This window comes from Protobothrops mucrosquamatus, unplaced genomic scaffold, assembly GCF_001527695.2.
Source record: "Protobothrops mucrosquamatus isolate PMUCROS unplaced genomic scaffold, P.Mucros_1.0 scaffold1341, whole genome shotgun sequence".
NCBI classification, from domain to species: domain Eukaryota; kingdom Metazoa; phylum Chordata; class Lepidosauria; order Squamata; family Viperidae; genus Protobothrops; species Protobothrops mucrosquamatus.
Genome location: NW_015387538.1, coordinates 210,760 through 230,248, shown reverse-complemented (window position 1 = coordinate 230,248; position 19,489 = coordinate 210,760). Strand labels below are relative to the sequence as shown.

At 40.2% G+C, this 19,489-nt stretch overlaps 1 protein-coding gene across 1 annotated transcript; it reads right to left on the bottom strand.

Moving 5' to 3' along the window:
• Positions 1-3,803: 3,803 nt before the first annotated feature.
• On the bottom strand, positions 3,804-18,234 carry CLTB (clathrin light chain B). Its single transcript, XM_015821528.1, has 5 exons — positions 17,952-18,234; positions 12,125-12,174; positions 8,936-9,053; positions 8,054-8,165; positions 3,804-5,927 (listed from the first exon to the last, which is right to left on the bottom strand). Exons 1-5 carry the CDS (start codon positions 18,136-18,138, stop codon positions 5,756-5,758), a joined length of 639 nt encoding a protein of 212 aa, XP_015677014.1. The 5' UTR covers positions 18,139-18,234; the 3' UTR covers positions 3,804-5,755.
• Positions 18,235-19,489: the final 1,255 nt, after the last annotated feature.

The following is a 19,489-nucleotide window of genomic DNA, read 5'->3' as shown; positions in this document are numbered from 1 at the left end:
TTAGAGAACAGCAAAACACCAAAAAGAGGACCATGGCAATGACCAATCATCCATCTTGGTATCCATACTGAGAAAATAATTTGGGAACATTTAAAAAATAATGCACTGGCCCCCTGAAGGAGCCAGCAGGTTTAGCAAGTATAGTTAACCAAAAGCAATTTGATATGCTTTAATAGGAATGACTAGCTTAGTTGTTCATTGTACCACTTTATAAAGTACTGCTTTATAAAGCCATACTAAGACCACACCTGGAATACTTCATCCAGTTTTGGTCACATTACAAAAAAGATGCTGAGACTTTAGGAAAAAGTGCAAAGAAGAGCAACTAAGATAATTAAAGGCCTGGAGACTAAAACATAGGAAGAACGGTTTGCTACAAGCTTTGAGTTTGGCTAGTTTAGAGAAAAGAAGAACTAGGGGAGACATGATAGCAGTATTCCAGTATTTGAGAGGCTGCCACAAAGTGGAGGGGGTCAACTTCTTTTCCAAAGCACCAGAGGGCAGGACAAGAAACAATGGGTGGAAACTAATCAAGGAGAGAAGCAACCTGGAATTAAAGACAAAATTTCTAACAGTGAGGACAATTAACCAGTGGAACAGCTTGCCATCAGAGGTTGTGGGTGCTTCATCACTGGAGGTTTTTAAGAAGAGACTGGACAGTTACTTGTCTGAAATGGTATAGGTTCTCCTGCTTGAGCAGGGGGCTGGACTAGAAGACCTCCAACGTCCCTTCCAGCTGTATTCTGATTGATTGATTGATTGTACTATAGTCATAGTGTATCTTGACTTTAGCAAAGAGTTCAGTGAAGTATCTCAGGAGATTCTGAGAAAGAAGATGATGGAATACAGGCTGGTATATGCTACTACTGGAAAAAAAGAATTGAACAAGTTTTATATCAAGCTAGAAAGAAAAGTCATGCGGTATGCCTCTGGACCCCGTGCTGTTCAATAAATTTATAAATGGCTTGGACAGAGTTTAAATCAAATTTGCAAAAAACACAAAAAAATGAGGAGGTAGCAAATACTTTAGGCAGGAACAAGTGAGATATATTTTAATAAATGCAAAATTCTACATAGTGAGAAATTTTGTTTGAAATCATGGGCATTCCTGTATTTTAGGAATTGAGAGTTTCAAGAAAAGCTATATTAGCTGAATTTATGTATCATGCTAGCTAAGCCATAGTTTATTGATTAAATTATAATAGCAGGACTAGTAACATCAAATCTCGGGTTATAAAGCTACAGTTGAATAGGTTTGCCCAATACACTGAAGTTTAACTTTGATTTAAAGTTATGCTTACCCAACACTGTAAGCCAAAACCTAACAAAGTGCTTTAGGACAGGTCACCAAAATAAATCCAGTCATTTTGCTGGGAGCTTAATCATGTGAAATAATGACGTTGATGCACAATCATATTGTAGTGTGTAATGTCTCTCAGAATAAAAAAATCCTATTTGACTATTTTCTTGCATCGTAGATCATTCTGTAGCATCTTATATCTGATAATTGTTACTCAAATATGTTAAACAGAGGAGAAAAGTTTAGTCTGATCGTCAGAGCAGACTGCTTTTCTCTATTGTGCCTATGGATGAATTCTTACAGCCAGTTTGTAAAAACTTCTGCCACCAAAACAGCTTGAAATTACTGCTGTTTAAACCATGGAATGGGTTTAAACAATACAGAGGTATACATGTAGAACAGAGCAGATATCCAGTATGGTTCTGAAATCTTAGGCAAGGCTAAAAGGAGTAGGGTTATATGAATAAAGAGGCTAGATTACACTTCCAGGGAGATAGCAGCAGTGGAAAGATTAGCTAATTGATGTCTATAATGACTTTAAATTCTTTGGTAGGTTCCTGTAATTAGAGTTCAGTATTCTATATTGCATGAACTTTGCTCTCATTGAGTCACACAATATACTATTGGCAGCGTAATTGTTCACCATGTACGAGTTGGCTTTATTGGGCAATTAATACATAGAAGTAACATAATCTATGCTGGGCGGGATGGTTTTTTATTACCTTGTAAAGTTGTGCAGAGCCTTGTAAAATATATGTAGTAAGATGTTAACGCTCTTCCCATTCAACCCAATATACAGCTACAGTAAATGCCTATTCAGAAGTAAAGGCTATATAGGGTTATAGTTTGATTCATGTATTAATGAACAGGCAACTGTGTAAACTATAGCTTGTCATATTGAAAAAATGGTTTATGCAAATAGTGACTATTAGTATGACTAAAAAAGAGAAGGAAAAGTTATGACACTGATCTTGTTGCCCATTTAGAGGCATGAAACATGAATGTTTGAGAATTTAAGTCAAATAGCTCATACCCTAGGTCTAGGATACTGGATTCCTTTCTTCCTTTCTGTTATTTGCTTGATAATGACAAACACTCTTTTGCAACTGTTCTGCATCTTGGGTTTCATATTAACACCTAAGTAGTAGTATGCAGGAAAATGTGCTACTAAATATAAGGCAGAAGTACGGTAGCTTATAGGATTTAAAGCACAGCAGCCCATTATTTTAAAATCTTGTCACAATGCCTGGGTTTTAAGGATTTATTTATATGCTGCACATGGCAGAATTTAGCCAAACTTGGCTGACCTCAGAAACTTAAGCAACTAATCTGGATGCACAGCCACCAAATCATCCCAATCTAGACTAGGAAATTGAAAGGCATCCCAGAAAAAGGCAACAGCAAAACTTTTGTACTACTGTCAAGAAAATTATGTAGGCATATCTGCATAGCTCATAAGAAGTCAAAGGAACCTTTCTTTTTATATGCTCAAAACTGTACTTACCCTAAGGCTTATGTATATAAATTATGCACAGGAAAACTATTTGAGGGAGGGATAGCTGTTAAATCCATTAAAATAGAATTTAAATCATTTGCATACATTTGCATCATTTGTGTAATTATATATAATTATGGAAGGAATTCTAAAATATCCTGATTTTTTAATTCTGACTGGTGTGAAAACTGGTTTGCAGGATTTAGAAAACTATGAGCCTTTATGAGGGAAAATCTTGATGTATCTTGTTTGAAAATTTAAAAAATTATATAGTTGGGTTTTACACCTACAAATTTAAGGGTTTTTATAATACTTTGTTTTGAATTGCATAACTTTTTTTAACCTTTGCTTCAAAATACTTCGCAGGAAACACAAAATATTAAGATTTCTTCATGCATGAATCCTAATGAGGATCATATATTAACAAATTTTGAAAAATATATTTTGCTAGATGTCTATTAGATTACTTTTTCAGTTAAAGAATCATAAAAAGAGAACATTCTGTGATTTTACTCTGGGATTCTAGAAGCAGTTGTTGGTTTAGTGATGTCACAGAAAATTGAGAGATAAGTTTTAATTTTTGTAAGCTGAAATGGCCAGACAGTGATTGCCACTAGGGGCACTTGGCTTATAAATTTCTCAATAGTCAATGATGGGGCAAGACATTATCCTTAATCTGCAATTGTCCCTTCATTCCCTTTGGTAGCCTTGCCATCTTTGTCACATACACCTGAATGTGGAATCTTTGGCTTCTGATAAAATGATATTCAGTAAACAACTCTCAAAAGAAAGCTTGTGAAAGTATTCAGTTTCCTCCATATTTCTTCTCTTCGCTCCAGTGTTCCAGAAGGGGTATATGTCATAGAATTCCTATGAACTTTTCATTTCAAATGACATCTTGGACTCACAGAATACAAGCCAAGGCTGTGCAAGGGAAAGACTTGCTACAAAAGTCATACAATGCTTTGCGCTGAGTAAGTTTCAGCCCAACTTATTTTCAGCTGATGAGTAATAAAAAGCACAAGCTTTATTTAAAAGAGCAACCTCTGATGGTACTACCTCCAAATGATATGGTCCTCCCAAACCCCTTTGGGGAACATTGTCAGATCTTCAAAGGATTATTTCTAACATAGCACTTTCTGATATTATATAACCCACATATGAAAAATACCAAAGTTATCAAATTAGAGAAAAAAAGGTGTCTTCCCTGGGCTAGTAATTTCAATGTATTGTGGATTTTGAAAATGTTTTACTATGTAAAAATCACATATTGAATTTACTCCATTGGGACTTTTTACAAGTAAAATGTATATGCAAACCTATGCTAACTTATGTAGTGAACATTACACAACTGTGTGTGCTGTATGTACAGCTATATTTTCATGAATGTATTTCAATCCTGCTACACAACAGCTAAGGTGAAGTAACATGCCCAGTATTTCTAAAACCACATTTTCAAAAACTAATCTTACAGTCTTACACTTCTGAATTTCACTAAAGGAGCCAAGCCCCCCTTTCTAGTAAAATGTACACCCAAAGGGAAATTAGAATTGTTGACTCTTTTTTAATTACAGCAAAAGAGATTGCAGATCGGAGCTAGTAGTATGGAACGGAAGAAAGGGTAGGAAAAACTTTCATCGTCTGACATTGCTGCTGATACAAAACTTCCTCTAGGAATCTGGAATGGAAAACATCATAGTAGCAAGGACATGAGTTGCTGATGCAAAGCCCCTAAAAACTGAAAGGGCAAATGTCTTCTGGAACAATAGTGGCATATCTATATCTGAAACCTTAAACATATTCACATGAGAGTAAGTATCACTGTATGTTATGGCACTAAATGCCAAGAAAATGTGAACATAAAACATAGTATTTAGCTGTGTGTATTAGTTATGTGAGCAAAACCAGAAGAATTGGCTTCTGTTTGTTTAAATCTACAGCTATCTCAGTGGAAAAGATCCAAAGAAGGTACCTTTCAATAACATCCAGTTTAACTCTACATTGTAGCTATACATTTAGTGTATCCTTAAGCAAATATGGAATAACCTTTGAAGAGAGGAGTGAAAGTGAAGGAAGCTGCTTGTATATCTTCTATATTCTTCCTAGACATCAACTAAGCCTAAAGATTATCTCAAAAAGAGAAATAGCATTCTCTTCAGTGCAAGCAATTCTTTGTGCAGTGGTTTCAGGTTGGATTGTAGCTTTCAGATTCATACAAATCTCATTTTTAGGTTTGCCATTAAAAATTTAGCAAACACATCTATTATTACTTCAGTTGTCCATTATCTCTCTCTCTCTTCTGCACATTTCCTCTTGAAGCACTCATTTTTAAGAGATTTCTTCAATCTGACTGTGCCTGCAATGTCCAGCACAAGTGGGAAACACAACGGAGTCCCAATCTTCTAATGGCTGGCCATTCCTGAGAATCATGCTCATCACTCTGGTTAAAAAAAAAAAAGAAAAAGAACAGCAACAGAACTGGGACTAGAATTTTGTGCCCAGCCCTAAGCTCAGTTTTAGCACTGCCCCCCGCCCAGGTTAAGTACAAATGACTGGAGAGAGGAATGAAGTTTAACCTATTAAACCAGCCAGGTCTGAGGGGAGAAGATAGAGGCAACATTAGGGGAGTGGGAAACTGAATCACCCAATACTGAAAGTGACCTTTCCTGAAGGCAGCAGGGAAGAGAGCAGTTGCCCAAGGACCACACCATTAATAAATATGTGTAAAAAGATATCAGTGCACCCTTTAAGCAAAGTAAATTCAAGGGGAGGGATACAGGCAGCCACCCAATTGAAGTGGCAGGAACATACTGAGAAGAGAGAAAGAGGCAGGGGCGGGATGCTTTTGTTTGTTCCCCCATGTTGGTGGCCTTCTAAGCCTGTGGTGATGTTGCTGCTAAGCTGGCTGGCAAAAGAGCCACCAGCACCCTCACTCCAGCCCCAGCCTCTTTTCAGCTAGGCTAGCGGGCCAGAGGGATCTGTTTGAGGGAGATCAACACTGAGCGCATGCGTGAGACATCCTTGGACTGCTTGCTGCTCTTGGGATTGAAGTCACAGAGTTGGGCCACTTTCTCCCATTCAGTGCCAGTCGTCTCTTCCTTGGACTCCTTTAGGAAGGCTTCTTCTGAGGCTCTGGAGAAGGCAAGTTAAGACACTGTCAGGCCAGAAAAGAAGTGCAACAATGTTTTGCCTCCAGACAAGGTCTGGATTGGCATAAAACGTTCACTACTGGTTAACTGAACTATGAGGTATCAAACTAACCACATATTCTGCATTCACGCTGTATGCTCAGTATAAATTAATTAGATAGGCCTGACTTGTATCACACAAAAGATTAACTTTGGTTGGTTTGTGATTCGATCTGTTAGGTGAATACAGCCATTGAGATCTGTAACAAAAAGGATTTCCCAGAACTGATTTTCCTTTTAAGGAATATTCTGACTAACATATTTTGCAACACTGACCACCATGTAAAAGGCATAGATTCTGACAACCATATCATCTGATTCTGGGTGTATAGTTATACACTACGAGCTAAATGCAGTTTATTATTAGCTATAGTTTAGCACAAGGATAATCATGATCACAGGGTTGACAAGTACTCTAGGTTTTCTGCTATCTCAACAAAGTAAACAAGAAAAAATAAATAAGAGGGAAAACAATAAATATATGTATGAGTAACAACAGAGATGGCAAAGATATACACCTCATACTTGAAACCGGGGTTAGGAGCAAAAATATGTAAATCCTGAAATGAATTGGACAAACCTGAGACTAGAATGAATTGGACAAACCTGAGACTAGAATGATTATTTAAAAGAAGCACTGCAACTTATTGGAAGGACAGTAGGAGCATACAATATAGGATTCAAGAACTGTTTGATATACAGTATTTAAGCAGCATCTCTTAGATTCTGCAATATAAGGAACATTGCCAGACTAGTATCTGGCACTGCACAAAAGTAAATAGAAAAGTAATTACAATGTAGGCTTATGTAAGGGATGCTTATATGACATGCCTTGAAGCATTTATAAATCAACATAAGCCTTATACTTATTTAGTAATAATAGCAATATATTTAAGTTAAATGCTCCCCCAACTCCCAGTGACTCTTGAGTAGTTTACAATTGTTAAAACATTTAAAAAAACAGTATCAAAAGACATAGAAACAGCAAAATAAAGTAAAGTAAAAAAAATAAAGTAAAGTAAAGAGGGGAACAGAAAGGAAGGAGGGGATATCCATTGTCCTCTCCAAAGACTTGGTCAAAAAGCCAGGTCTTTAAGGCCCTTCAAAATACTAGTAGGTATTTCTTAATAAGAAATTTGTGGCATAAGAGAATATACCTTTGCCATTTTGCTGCTTCACTTCATAGACTGCTCCGTCATTCCTCTACTATATATATAAGCTTTTATATTTCCAACTGCTCCATCAATTTATGCCTTACCTTTTTGCTATGCCAGCAAGAAAACTGTTAATTTAGAAGCATAAACACAGAAGAGACCCTTCTCCTTTATTTGCTTAACCAAAAATCATATATATAAATTTATCCTAATTATGGATGATAGAAAGTGGAAAGTAAAAAATATTAGAGCAAGACTGGAGTCAGGAAACTACATAGTTTCAATAACTATTCTCACACCACAGTGAACTATGAGAAGAAGGAACTGAGGCAATTCTGGGCCTATTTTTGCTCTTAAGAAACATTTAGGCAAAAAGCACACACTGGAGCTCCGCATGCACGGTCCCATTGAGAAAAACTGCCCCCACCCCCTGAAAAATGAGCAAGAGAGACATACACATAGCCAATCACATCTGCATCTGGCTGCTGGTAAAAGGCTTTGTCAGCAATCCTGCGGCAGGGTCCAGTAACAGGAGAAAGGGCAGAGCAGAATGGAAGCAAAGAGTTAAAAGAGAGAAACATAGATTAGTAATACCCTTAAAAGTGGAAGAGGCAGAAATAGATGCTATTTGAAAGCATTAGTAGCTCAGGGAGTTAGAGGTTCATTAATCACATGTATAGGAAAGAAAATGAGAATATTTTATGGAAGTAAACTGCTTGTCATAATGCCCCCACAGTGACAGATCTGGTGCCGAGACAGCTAGGTTCTAAGAACTAGAATTAACTCTCCCAAGATTACTTTATTTACCTAACCAACAAATGTTTAATTCAGTTAAAATTTACATCCAGTAGGATGCCCTTTCACTTGTTGCAGATCCAGATGTAAACAAGTCAAGAAACTTTTTTCCTAGCTGTACCTGTTATTGACCTGGTTCCTCTCCATTTGTTCATTCTGCCTTATGTTCCATTCTTCCAAGTCCTTCTTGGCCTTTTCACGCCATTCCTGTTCTAATACTTTAGAAGCAGCATCTAAAACCAAGAAAAACATATCGTGAAAGATATAAAGGAAATTCCTAAGGGTCTTAGCAAGTTAACTAGCCTAAATCGAGCCTGGCACGATCCGATGTATAGAACGACATCTCCATCATCCCCAGCAAAAGAGAGATACCCTGGATAGATATTGTCATAAAGAACTGTAAGGTTCTCAGGCTAAGAGAAAGATATTAGTCTCCATTTATAGGAAGAGAGGCCGCTAGAAGCTATGAATGACAAGGACAAAGGTATAGCCTGACATACATGAAATTTATAGAACAGAAACCACAAATACTACAATAGTTAGGAAGGAAAAAAAATAATGCTTATTAGCTACATCATCACACTGATGTATTTATTCAGCTGATGATAGAAGTAAAACTTGACATAATATATCTCATTATTTCTTATTCTACAGTATTATTTTTATTTCTCTTCCCCCTTCCTGATTATACTTACATTCATTCTCTCTACTCTCCTAATCTGGGAGCCCTCTTCAATTCTGCTGCCCAGTTTATATTTTCTTTTTGTATCACAAACCCTTTTCTAAACAAATCCCAGCAGCATTTTTTGCATTCTTTAAGGAAGTTTTTCTGCTGGTTCAATCTCTTCTCCACCATCTTCTCTCCTGCTCTACAAAAATTCTCCTTATACATGCAATTCCCATACGCAATACAATTTTAAAATATAATTTAGAATATAATTTACATGAGTATAGCTATATTTGAACTCCAGCTCAACTCCTGAGCAAATGTTTTTATCCCTACCCAACTCCTGCAGTCTCTTTTTCTGTTCCTCTCGCCATTTGCGAATGCTCTCAGGCTCCTGTGTCAAACGGTCAGCTCTGGCAATGGCTGCATAGGCATCTGTAGGTCCATTGGATTCCTTGGGACAAAAGAAACTAGATGAAATGTTGGTCTCCCCAAACAAGGAATGATTAGGAAGCAGAACATAGAGGAGTCTACAATCCTGTCAAAAAGTCTTGCATAAGATTATAGGCAAATCCTAATCCTAACAGATTGGGGGTTTGTTTAAGCATAATCCAGTATTTCCCCCCAAAGTTAAATCAAAGAATGTGATATAGAAAACTGAGAATATGAGGACACTCTGAGGGCTCCCTCATGCAGAAACTAGCACAATTAGCTGCAGTCTTATAAAAGCAGATACTTTTCAAAGTTACACATTTAACTGATTCATGAACATCTCCATCAGCCATGTACCTGCCTTCTCTTAATCAACTTGCCTTGTCATTCACTGCCAACATGATTTTCATATCTGTGCTTCAGGTGAATTCCTGAAATTCTAAGGGGTAATAGCTGTAAGACAGCCGTTGTGATACAATTCTTATGATGTCACAATCTTTAAAGGGCCAATGTCTTGCTGCAATCTTCTCTGACCAGAACTAAGGTGTTGATTTCAGTTGAGTTTTAAAACTGCCATTTGTGTCAACTGTTGTCATGGTAAGAACCATTTTCACAATCTAAGGCTGAAATCACAAGGGAAATGCTAAAGGTGGTCATCTTCATGAAAAGGACAGTAATAGTAGTAATTAAATAAATCAACTGCAAAATTAAGAGGAACCCCTCAATACAGAGTCTGTTTATAGACCATAATTTTGAAAATGCTGGGTCCAGCATCAGGTTCCTGTAGTTATTTCCAGAAACCTGTGCTGTAGCTTGTTTTTACATAAACAAAATGATCCTATGAACAAACTTTCCAACTTATCTAGAATCATCCAAAAGGCTAGCTAGTTTTCTTCTGTACCTCTTATTGCACCCTCCAAAATTAAAGAGAACTGAGTTTTATACACTGCAGATAGGAATGCTGATTCTGGATCTACTGCTTCAGGTTGGGCTAGATCAGGTTCATCTACAGCTTCAAGTTGGACTAGATAGGTTACAATAATAAATTGTCATCTGGAGTTGCCTTCTCTAGAGGTGAGTGGGAGGCAGATTGCTCAGTCCAAAAAAAGGATCTCTGAGGTATGGGGAAGGTGGTTGCTTAAGAGACAGGAGGAAGAGAAAAAGAAAGGGGCATGTGCACTTAGAAAACTATTTCTATAATACTGCTACTTATAGGGTTGAACACATGCCAACTCAACCCTGAATAAGCTAAAGTTTCTATAATTTTGTTTCTTCAGTTGAATCATGCCAACTTATAGGGTTGAACTTATAGGGTTGAACACATGCCAACTCAACCCTGAGTAAGCTAAAGTTTCTATAATTTTGTTTCTTCAGTTGAATCATGCCCAATTCTTGGAGGCTTCCTGGACATGTCCCTGCAGTTTTCTCAGCAAGGTTTTTTAGAAATGACCTACTGTTGCCAATATAATTACATAAATCAAACTATAATTATGTGACTCTAAATCACACCAAGAAGAAGCCAAAAATTCCAGTAATAGCCAGCTGCCTTTCCCACTGATCTCAGGCAGACAAGAGGCTGTCACATGTCCTGCTGTAGAATGGTATCCCGTGAACAGTTATGCCTCTGATCCGCCTTAGTAGCTCTTTTAAATGATTTCCCATACACATTGCACTACAAGTGCAGGACAATACAGAAAAGCGAGGAAGATAAAGGATTTTGTTTGAAAAAAAGAAAAGAAAAGTGTACTGTTCAATTCTACTAGCATAACAGGGTTCTTCTACAATGTAAAAAGGCACAAAGTTGCTATTCGATAATCATTATCTTGGTATGCAGATTATTTAGTACAGTCAGAGCATTGCCTCAAAGGAGCTATTGTCTTTTTCGAGTATTTACATTATTCCAAGATAGCGGGGGAAAGTAGATAAAAACCACACAGAAAAATGCTTTCTGTGTGAAGGTTGGAATTAATAATATAAGGATATGCCTGCAATTTTCAAGTCAACATTCTTTCATCCAAAAAAAAGGAACAATGCTAGTTTGTTTATATTTGTGAAGTGCTTGATATAACTGAAAGACAGAATTATTGCATTGGAATTTTCAAAGCTAAATTTTGTATTGGATGGAGAGTAATGTAGCAGTTCAATTTACTGGAAGTTAGTCCCACAAAATTAAAATGGATTTAGTGCTAAATAAACATACATATAATTGGACTGATTCATGATTCCCTCAGTACAAACCGAAAGAAAAAGGAACAATGCCTTTTTTGGCTTTTGGATCTGGTAGAATGTTACTGTCTTTTCCAATCTAGCCTCTTCCAGACCAGTTAGCAAGGGTCATATCTGTTGAAAATTAAGGAAGCAGAGGTCTAACTCACCTAGAAGGTATAAAAAAGCTATCCATGTCAATGCTGTCCTTTCGATACTTCCATGTCTATGTTTAATTGGATGTTCAACTTCACAGCAGTCATTCTCTCCTTACAATCATAATTATCTCCCTCAATAATGTCAGTGCCTTCAAATCTACCGGTTGGTTTTAGAAGAAATATTTATAAGCTCTTACTGTAGATGACTGATTGGAACATGGATAAGCACCATTTTTTGTGGCTTTAATTTTTATCAGCCCATATGAGCACAACGAATGAAAAGGAACTATGGAAACGGTAATCACCAATATCTAGGGTAAGGGGATGCTTATAGAAGAGAATATATGTACCCCAGAGGTGAACTGCAGAGTTCTTGGTGCTGTCTGATCTTGGTTGCTTGCAGACGTTTCATTATCAGACCAGGTAACATAATCAGTGCGAGTAAGTGTGGGGCTGGTTTCCTGTTTATATGCAGTAACATATAAGAGAATTCTATTATGAACAACTTCAGTCAAAAACTGAAGAAAACTTACTAGCATTGCAATGTGCTAGTAAGTTCACACTATTTTCCCCTTTTCTTTGAGTGACAAGCAAAAAACCCCCAAATGCTCCAGAAAAGAATTCTTAAAGAATTGTCTCTAAGGTTGGACTACAGCTATTCTTCTGTACATTATATCAACTTATGAAAGTTGATATGTGATTTAGAGCCCCAGTCAGTTCAGACTCTCACCTGAAACACATCACCGTTCACAGTAGTTCCTCCTGTGTTTTCAAAATTAACTGCAACAAAGGGAAAATATTAAAGTGTTATTCAACGTTCAAGTGTAAGAGAAAACAGTCAGTCACCAGTTACTTGCAAAGTTTAACCTGCAAAAGACAGACCAGCATCAGACTTTATTTTGAAAAGTACTTCCCTGTTTGGCTAGATGGGGAGAAAGCTATTTAACTAAGGAATAGGAACACATAAAACCTGTAAAAGGTGATATGGGCCTCCAATAGAGCTGAGGTCAAAAATCTGGGAGAAAAACAATTTGTTAAAGGAAAAATCTCCTGCAAAGTGAGACTTTTGGTATCTTCATAGTCACATCCATGTAAGGTTTTTTTGGTGGTAATATAACTGTGGTTTGCCATTGCCTTTTTCTGAGATATTTTCAGATTTTCAAGTCAAGGAAAAGAATGAATATTTGATTTGTACTTTTTCATGCTACAAAGTATACTGGTCCAATTAGTAATAAGGCTACTGAGTTTAGGATAAAAGAAGGTTGAGTCTCCCCTGCCACATTTACGTCTTCATTTCACTTCTATCCACATCTGTGGTGGTTAAAAAATGAGATGAGAGGCAGCAGAGATGCTGCATATGACTTATGCAATAAGCCACTTAGCATTGTACATCTGAAGTGGTATAGAAGCATTTGGAATAAATTATTAAATGTTACAGTCATCCATTTCTATGTCTAAAAGCCAGAATGGAAAAATTAGCCATATAAGAGATGAATAAATATATCAGAAATCATGAATACCAATTGTGATGAAAGCATTTTAACTATAATTTCATCTGATATCAGGGTGTGGACATCAGGTTTGGCTAACTAAAAATGGTTTAATATTCATCTGCAGTTTGCTCTGGTACTCTGGGGCTACTGATTTGTAAAATTCACCAAATGTACACTGTATATAGGATTATTGTTATCTATGCATTTAATAGTCCATAGTTTATTTTACAATTGTGTTAAATAAGCAGAAGTGATTTGGTTCAATATAATCCTGCCATAAATCATAATTTATCTACTCTAATAGCTGGATTCATGCACTGCATATTCTATTTTGCACTCATCCATTTTCTCACACAGACATTTTTCTGTTGGGATCATAAAATGGTAAAAGGGTAGACAGTGACATTTTATACTGTATAGCTCATTAGAGCAACTTACTGCCCTCTAGATATTTTGGATAAAAATGCCCATAATCCACACCTAGGAAACAGCTATGTAGTCTGACATTGAAACGAATAAAAATCTGAAAGTGATTAAGCTCTAGATATGATTAATCTACTCTTGGACTGTAGTGGAAGGAAATATTTATCCCCCCCACCCCTCATTTTTAGTTTTAAAAGCACAGAAATTTATCCTGTCCTGATGCTGGCAAATTATAAGGCTTAACTATTGCCACATGCTATAAAGATTCTTGAGCTTACCTCGAATTTCCAATATTCAAGTGATTTTTTTAAAATATGTGACATTTGGTATCTATGAGATAAACTTTATTTCTGAAGCTCCATTTTGCCAGACTAGGATTATATATCACACTAAACCAGTGGTTCTCAACCTTTTTAATGCCGTGACCCCAACCGGTCGTACGTCGAGGACTAAACCGGTCGTAAGTCGAGGACTAAACCGGTCGTAAGTCGAGGACTAAACTGGTCGTAAGTCGAGGACTACCCAACCAGTCGTAAGTCAAGGACTTTCCCTGCCCGGGAGCGCCGCACATGCGTGGTTCCGCCCCCTGCGCCGGCCGAGGCATAGCTGGCAAGCGGCAGAGATGGAGCAGGCCGACCACCAGCTGGCCCAGCCCAAGGGAGGTAAGGCACCCGCCGGAAAAGGGGAAAAAAATGGCGGACAAATAAATGGCGGACAAAATAAATGGTGGACAGCCTTGCTTGGCGACCCCCATGAAATGGTCGATCGACCCCAAATGGGGTCCCGACCCACAGGTTGAGAACCACTGCACTAAACTATGTTTTAAACAACACTTTACTGGACATACAGTATAATAATTGTTGGGTTTGGATAGAACCGTGTTTCCCTGAAAGTAAGAACTAGCTTGATTTTTGGGGGTGGGCCTAATATAAGCTCTACCCTGAAAATAAGCCCTAGTTTGGGGGCGAGGTTCATGCCTCAAAATCAAGCTAGAGTGGGGCTAACGGGGTGGAGCTGCACCCCGCACCCACTTACAGGTAGGACCGCCGCAAGCAGGCCTCCTACGCCCTGACACTTGTCACGCTATGTGGCTCATCGCACTGTTCCCACTCCTCGCGGCAGGAGGCCGCATGGTGCTTCGGGCCATTGCTGCTAGTCACGGCAGGATGCTACGTGGCTTTTCGGGTCATTGCCCTAGTCACAGCAGGATGCCGTGTGGCGTTTCAGGCCGTTGCTGCTCCTTGCAGCAGGAGGCTGCACAGTGCTTTGGGCCATTTGCAGAAGGCCTCATGGTGCTTCAGACGGTGCTGCCAGTCAAAGCAGGATGCCACACGGTGCTTCAGGCCGTTGTCGCTCCTTGTAGCCGGAGGCCGCATGGTGCTTCAGGCCACTGCTGCCAGTCGCAGTAGAAGCCTGCACACTGCTTTGGGCGGTTGCCGCCAGTCACAGCAGGATGCCACATGGCGCTTCAGGCCATTGCCACCGAAGCACCATGCAGCCTCCTGCAAATGGCCCGAAGCGCCACATGGTGTCCTGCCGCGACCAGCAGCAATGGCCTGAAGCACCATGTGGCCTCCTGAAAATGGCCCAAAGCTTCGTGCAGCATCCTGCCATGAGCAGCGGCAATGGGCCCGAAGCACCATGCAGCCTCCTGCAAATGGCCCAAAGCGCCACACAGTGTCCTGCTGTGACCGGCAGCACCGGTGTGAAGCACCATACGTGGTCCTGCCACGACCCAAGGCACCGGCACAATGTGCCATGTGGCATCTGGCCACAAGTGGCGGCAAGCGGCCACTGAAGAAGTCAAGCAGCAGCGCGACAGGTGTCGGAGCGTGGGAGGCCTGGCTGCGGCGGTCCTAAGGTAAGACATCCCCTGAAAATAAGACCTAGTGCCTCTTTTTGAGGCAAAAAAAAATGTAAGACCGGGTCTTATTTTGGGGGAAACATGGAATTTAACCCATAAATCATAGGTTATAAAGCACATAGGTTATGCAAAAAGCCATAAGACCACACTATTGCTTATTTATCTTTTACTATGGGCAACTGAAACAGAAATAAGTCATGCATCTTGACTTTTTTAAAAAAAAGTTTGTTTATGTGAATTTAATAGCTACTCAACTCAAATGGATTCAAGCATCCTGGAACACTTTTTTAGTCTTTTCTCACTTTGCCTTATTGATTCAAAAAAGCCAGTTTGGTCTAGTAATTAAGTAATTAGGGTAGAAACTAGGAAACTGAGTTCTGATCCAGCCCTAGGCATGAAAGCTGGCTGGGTGACTTTGAGCCAGTCATTCTCTCTCAATTCATGATGTCGGGCTTGGGCAGCAAGCCAGTCGGACAATTTCTGTCACAATTAATGGGTCAACACTTGACTGATCTGAAAAAAAGTGGACCGTGCACTTCCAAGAAAAACACTAAGAAATAAAAACTGTCATAGATAAAAATATAGATTTATGTACATATGGCCATAATATTGGACTCAGTAATAATAATCAATCCAGAGGAGAAGTTACTGAATATGGCCTGGATATAGCCATCAGATATGGGCTTCAAAAATATCTGGCTTACCACTAGACAGCAAAGAGATAAAACAATTTCTTACATCCAGCAGCTATCTGGATATTGGCAGACTCAGTCTAATACAGTAGCCCTAGGTCTGTATGGTGGTAAGAAATCCTTAGCAACAGTTTAAACAGTTCCTGGGATTCTGGGCTCCTCTCCTGCATCTGTTTGAAAGGACCAGATAAAGTATGAAAAGAGAAGCTGTGACTAAACAGTTTTTTTTTCTTGTATAGGATGAAACAAGTTGTATCCTAGCAGTAAGTAGCAAATATAACAATTTGCAAGAAAAAAGCTATATACCACCTCCACTTAGTGGGGAAGTCCAACGTCTCTAACCTGAGACCCAGACAAAACTATATGCTCTCCACTCTGAAAATGTAAATGAACAAGGAAAAAAAAATAAAGGTGGATCTCTATAGCATCAATACAGCTTAAATTTCTTGCTGGAGAACCAGAAAAGTTTCATGACAGCTACCATAGGGAGAAGCAAGAACAGACCTGTTTACTTGCTCTGAATCTGCACTTTCAGCAGCAGTAGGACATACAGAAATTAACCGGTACAGCTTTGTTTTGGCAATGCACAGAAAAGACTGCCTGCTAAACTTTCAGGTGTCCCAACTAGTAGGAAAGTATGACAGTGTAAAAACACAGAGCTTTAGATGAATTCAGCTTTAAATGAAAAATAGTATTTGGGGGTTGCGAAGCACCTTTCTGTTCCTTTCTTTCCCCTGATATCACCCACATTTTGAATATTAGGCTGCACCCAGATCTGGTCTGGCAACCTTTGTGAGGCCTCTCCCAAAACTAAACAAGAACGTCAATCTGCCTACGATACATCAACTTTTAATTGTCACCTCTTCTTTCTGCAGCCTCTTTTTCCCAGCCCAGTGCTTGGGCCAAATGCCATCTGTTCTTGTCTTAGCCAAAGAACACATTACTTACAAAAACAGGGCTCCTGATGGATCTTGCAGTGTGTGTGTGTGTGGGGGGGGCTCTTGCCTACAGACTAGGCTTGTTTCTCTTTCCTTCTTCTGTGGTTATCTAAGGCTGCACTAAAGAGTCAAAGGTGTGTTTGCCTCTTCTGAGAAAACCAACCCATAGCTGGTTCCTGACGCAGAGCTGGCTCCAAAGAGGGAAGGTGACAAATCAGCTAGTTCCACAGAGCAGAGATTCAGAGTAATCTCATACGTATTTTGTTTGTGCTAAGCCATAGTTAGTTTCAAACAGTTCACAGAACAGCCCTAATTGCTTTTACATGAAGCCAACACAAAAATCAGGCGACTGGATAGCTTAACGTAAAGGCATAAACCCAGTTGCGATTTATGGTGCTGCCGCAGAAGAGTCACTATTATGGAGCCTCAAAACTTTAACATCCTGCCTTTAAATTAGGAGCTCAGGATAGTGCATGCAGTGTCCCTTCCTCTGATTTCTTCTCACAACAACCCTCTTTATTTATTTATTTATTTTTCATAATTTATATGCCGCCCTTCTCCCCACGGGACTCAGGGCGGCTCACAGCATATTAAAATAACACAATACAAACAACACACACAACATTTCCCCTATAAAAGCCAATTAAAACCAAATATTTGTAGCTGTGACATTATTAAAATCATTAAAAATTATCCCTATTTAAAATTCTGAGGTTGATTGAGCTGAGGGGGAGTATGACTGGTTCCTAAGTGCCAGCAACAACATCCTGTGGCTGAGGCTCCTTTTCACAACTTAAGAACAAAAGTGGCCTTCTAGAAAGGCTGGCAAGAACGCACCACTGGCAACCTGTTTGGAAAGATGTATTTGAGACTACAATTCCCATCACCACTGGACTTGGTGGCTTGGATGAGGCCTCAGCACACGCGCCTCTTCAGTTTTTGCTGGCTTTCTCTGGCAGGCTGAGGCTAGGCAGCCACCGAAATGGCTGATGACTGGCTGTGCGCCCTTCGGGAAAGATCCCATTTTTCCCGACATGCTGCCCCCTCGGTCCCGCGGCGCCGTGCCTGGGCAGGCCACGTGCACGTCCCCTTCGTGTAGGATGCCGCCCGCCCTCCCGCCCGCCTCCCCTTCGCCCCGCGCGCTCACTCCGAGGCTCCCCGGCGGCCTCCTGGCTGCCCCTCGCGGCTCCTTCGGCGCAGCTGATGCCCTCGTCGTTCTCGATCCCCGCAATCTCATTCTCCTGCTGAGCCAGGAAGGCAGCGGCCGGGTCCTCTTCGGCGGCCTCGGCTGCTCCGCTTTCCGAGGAGGAGAAGAAGCCGAAGTCATCCGCCATGGCGGCCGTTTCCCGCAGCTCTCAAAGCCCGCCTTCCTCCGCAATGGGCACGTTGAGCAGCGCCCGCAACCTCGGCGGCCGAGAGACGCTCCGGGAGCCGGCCAGCCGAGCAGTGGGCGACCAGGAACCGCCGGCTCAGCTGTCACTGCGGCGCCCGCGGGAGGAGACTGACGCGGCGAAAGGAGGTGACCTCACCCGCCAAGCTGCTAGCGCATTCCGGAGCCATTAGAGGGAAGCAGCGGCCGCCTTGGATTTCGTTCAGCATCAGCTCTGAATTTCCGCTCCCTGGAGCTGTGGCGTGGGAGGATGAACGTCCATCCTATTGTTGGGAATGTTGTCGCATCCCAACATTCAACGGCATCGTGATACTCTCCGAAGAGGTGCTCTCTACAAAGCACGGGCTCTGTTGCTGCTTTGGTGATGGCCAAGCCAGCAAATAAACTAGCAATTTGCAATCTTTTTAAAGTCAGCTGCTTGAAAAGTTCTACTTGCTTGCGTGCCTGCTTTCCTCGTCTCTTTTCCCCAGGCATCTAAACATATGCAGCAATGACCTTTTTTAAAAAAAAAAATGTTGCCATAATGCCTTCATTGGCCCCCAACCTACAAATAAGTCAGTTTAAGTTTAGCTGTATTACTGTATGTTAAAATAACGCTTTCCCCCTTAGCTGATGGCACCATCGATCTAACCAAATCAGGTGAATAATGAGTGGGAGGGTGGGATCAAAGCAGTATCAAGTAGTGATCAAGCACTGTCTCACTTGGCCCTGATCAGCTCTCTCTAGAGAGAGCTCAATATAGCACTGCTGGCCAGTCATCTGTCAGAATTGTGCAACAGTGTTAGGTTGCAGTGGATGTTTTAACACTATGCTCCTTGTCAATTTAGTGCAAGGCTGCAACAGTGAAATAGAGACTATCTCATCCCATCTCATCACCTCTGGATCAGCACCCACAAGAATCCAGAAGATGGCATTTGTGGTCTTTAGAAAGCAAAGGAAAGATATATAAATTAAAAATAAAGAGACTGCTTATGATTGAACTCTCTTTGTGATTCCAATTTATTATTTTAAAAAAATATATTCAGCTTGGGATGTCACAGCTATGGCACAGGGAAATGACAAGGTGCTGCAGCCAAAGGTGCCCCAATCCTGCTACAGTGCCATGATTGGTGGATGTTTTTCCCAACCAAGTAGACATGTGCAAAAGATATATGGGACAGCAGAGCTGGCAGAATCAACTTTATCAGGAGCTACACATGAAAAATCAGGACAGACCATTTAGTGCAGTGGTTCTCAACCTTTTTAATGCCGTGACCCCCAACCGGTCATAAGTCGAGGACTAAACCGGTCGTAAG

Coding starts and splice junctions, on each gene's coding strand:
- CLTB (XM_015821528.1), bottom strand. CDS start 18,138: ATGGCGGATGACTTCGGCTTCTTCTCCTCCTCGGAAAGCGGAGCAGCC. Junction 12,175..17,951: donor GGCCGCCGGGGAGCCTCGGA/GTGAGCGCGCGG, acceptor CCTTTGTTGCAG/TTAATTTTGAAAACACAGGA. Junction 5,928..8,053: donor AGGAACCAGGTCAATAACAG/GTACAGCTAGGA, acceptor TGCCTTCTCCAG/AGCCTCAGAAGAAGCCTTCC.